General features: G+C 47.7%; 1 protein-coding gene across 1 annotated transcript; it reads left to right on the plus strand.

Moving 5' to 3' along the window:
* Positions 1-523: 523 nt before the first annotated feature.
* Positions 524-2,531, plus strand: KCNJ8 (potassium voltage-gated channel subfamily J member 8). Its single transcript, XM_015828736.1, has 2 exons — positions 524-885; positions 1,631-2,531. The coding sequence occupies exons 1-2, from the start codon at positions 524-526 to the stop codon at positions 2,529-2,531; spliced, it is 1,263 nt and encodes a 420-aa protein (XP_015684222.1).
* The last annotated feature ends 683 nt before the right edge of the window (positions 2,532-3,214 follow it).

The following is a 3,214-nucleotide window of genomic DNA, read 5'->3' on the forward strand; positions in this document are numbered from 1 at the left end:
AAATCACGGCCCAGAACTGGAAATATTTGCATAGATCCGTGTTTTTCAACCTTGGCTACTTTTAAGATGTTTGGACTTCAACTCCCAGAATTCCTTAGCCAGCATAACTGGCTAAGAAATTCTGGAAGTTGAAGTCAACACATCTTAAAGTTGCTAAGGTTGAGAAATACTGACATAGATGTTATATATATTCTCAAGCAGGAATTCCTTAAACCAGGGGTCTTCAGACTTGGCCCTTTTATGACTTGTGGACTTCAACTCCCAGAATTCCTCAGCCAAGTGTACCTGGCTGAGGAATTCTGGGAGTTGAAGTCCACAAGTCATAATAGGGCCACGTTTGAAGACCCCTGCTCAAAACTATGATCTCTTTGAAATCTATTTCTTGGCTTTGTAATATTGTTTGCAGCAGAAGAAGGGAAGAAAAAGATGACGATGTATCTTTTTTTTTTTTCCTCGTTGCAGGATTTGAGAAGAGTAAAAGGAGTCTTTTGTATGCCATTTGCTGGGCTATGGTGGCAGGAAGATGTTGGCCAGAAAAAGCATCATTCCAGAAGAGTATGTTCTTGCCCGCATTGCAGCTGAGAATTTGGGCAAGCCCCGCATTCGAGACCGCCAGCGCAAAGCCCGCTTCATTGCCAAAAACGGCGCGTGCAACCTGGCTCACAAGAACATCCGTGAGCAGGGACGCTTCCTGCAAGACATCTTCACCACCTTGGTGGACCTAAAATGGCGTCACACTTTGGTGATCTTCACCATGTCCTTCCTCTGCAGCTGGTTGTTCTTCGCCATGATGTGGTGGCTGGTGGCTTTCGCCCATGGAGACATGGACAAGCCTTGCACCAATGAAGAAATCAGCAAATGGAAACCTTGTATCACCTGTGTCAGGTAAGGAGCCACGTCTTGAAGATGAGATGTTGGATGCCATGATTGCAGACATGCCAACAAATCCAGGGCTTCATAAATGCAGGTCGTCCTCAGATGTACGATCACAACTGAGTCCCCAAATTTCTGTTGCTAAGCAAGACAGTTCCTAAGTGAATTTTGCCCCAATTTGGCGGCGCAGTGGTTAGAATGCAGCATCACAGGCAAACTCTGCCCACAATCAGGAGTTCGATCCTGACCAGCTCAAGGTTGCCACACTTAAGTGAATCACTGCAGATATTAAGTTAGTAACATGGTTGTTAAATGAATCTGGCTTTTCCATTGACTTTGCTTGTCAGAAGGTCACAAAAAGGGATGACACAATCCTGGGACACTGTAACCATCATAAATATGAACCAGTTGCCAAGCGTCTGAATTTTGATTGTGTGACCACGGAGATGTTGCAATGGTTGTAAGTTTGAAAAACGATCATAAATCACTTTTTTCAGTGCCGTTGTAACTTCCAACTAATGGTTGGAGGTCAAGGTCTACCTGTAGTTTATTCACATAATATGCTAAGGCCATGACCCATAAACTACCAGCCCAATCGTGGCTTGATCTGATGTGTTGTGTGAACCCATGTATACAATACAAGTGTTTTCAGTTGATTTGACCAGCCTTATATGCATGCTTTCAAAAGGGAAAAGAACTGATTTATCGACTTTCTGAATTTTATAACTTGTATTCCACTCTCCTGCCTTCCTGACAGGTCCTTCATCTCTGCTTTCCTCTTCTCCATTGAGGTCCAGGTGACCATTGGTTTCGGTGGAAGGATGATGACCGAAGAATGTCCTATCGCCATCAGTGTTTTGATCCTTCAAAACATTGTGGGCTTGATCATCAATGCAGTCATGCTAGGCTGCATCTTTATGAAAACCGCCCAAGCCCACCGGAGAGCAGAAACTTTGATTTTCAGTCGGAACGCCGTCATCGCTGTCCGTAATGGCCACCTGTGTTTCATGTTCCGCGTAGGGGACCTGAGGAAAAGCATGATCATTAGTGCCTCGGTACGAATCCAGGTTGTCAAGAAGACCACCACTCCAGAAGGAGAAGTCATCCCAATCCACCAGCTTGATGTTCCGGTAGACAATCCTCTTGAAAACAACAATATTTTCCTGGTGGCTCCGTTGATCGTTTGCCACGTCATTGATAAGCGGAGTCCTCTTTATGACATTTCCTCCAATGACCTGGCCAACCAAGACCTAGAAATCATTGTCATACTTGAAGGTGTGGTGGAAACCACTGGAATCACCACCCAAGCCAGAACATCCTACATATCAGAAGAGATCCTCTGGGGTCATCGCTTTGTGCCCATCGTCACTGAAGAGGAAGGGACTTACGCTGTCGACTACTCCAAATTTGGCAACACCAGCAAAGTCGCGGCGCCCCGCTGCAGTGCCAAGGAACTGGATGAGAAGCCCTCCATTCTCATCCAGACCCTCCAGAAAAGTGAGCTGTCCCACCAAAACTCTTTGAGGAAACGTAACTCCATGAGAAGGAATAACTCAATCCGGAGGAATAACTCAATCCGGAGGAATAACTCTTCCTTCATTGTGCCTAAAGTCCAGTTCATAACGCCAGAAGGCAACCAAAACACCATGGAAACATGACAGAGCCAAGCAGCCCTACGCAGTGGTCCTGTTATAATATTAGTATTAATTTGGTATAAACATTTAACAGGCATTAAGGGCTATTTATTACATGCAGACACCAGATCAAATCAGGTTGCAGTTGACTCTTCTATCAGTATATAGGCCAATGTTTGCATGATTTGAGGTTAATAGGATATAGGTCAGTGGTGGCGAACCTATGGCACACGTGCCAGAGGCGGCACTCAGAGCCCTCTCTGTGAGCACGCGCCCCGTCGCCCCAGCTCCGCCTCCAGCTGCGGTCCCCTCCTAACCAGCAGCCTCCCCCGAGGAGAGTCATCCCCGAGCGCGGCCCGTGCGGAGTAGCGCAGCCAGGCAGCGGGGACAAGACTCTGCCCTCGTGCCCCATCATGCAGTTGATGCTACAGGGTGCAGGCGGAGGGCGTGGCTGGCATGGCGCTGCTGGGCCACCTGGGCGATCTGCGGCGGGCCATGGAGGCAGTGAGACGTCCTGTGGCTGGGGTGGGGGTAGACTGGGGCGGAGCAGGCAGAGCGGGGGTGGGCGGGAGGGCTGGTTTTGGGGCACTCGATCTCTAAAAGGTTCGCCCTCACTGATATAGATAGTCCTCAACGTATAACCACAATTAAGCCCAAAATTTACGTTGCTGAGCAAGACAGTGGTTAAGTGAATTTTGCCCCATTTT

Source organism: Protobothrops mucrosquamatus, unplaced genomic scaffold, assembly GCF_001527695.2.
Source record: "Protobothrops mucrosquamatus isolate PMUCROS unplaced genomic scaffold, P.Mucros_1.0 scaffold4837, whole genome shotgun sequence".
In the NCBI taxonomy this organism is placed as follows: domain Eukaryota; kingdom Metazoa; phylum Chordata; class Lepidosauria; order Squamata; family Viperidae; genus Protobothrops; species Protobothrops mucrosquamatus.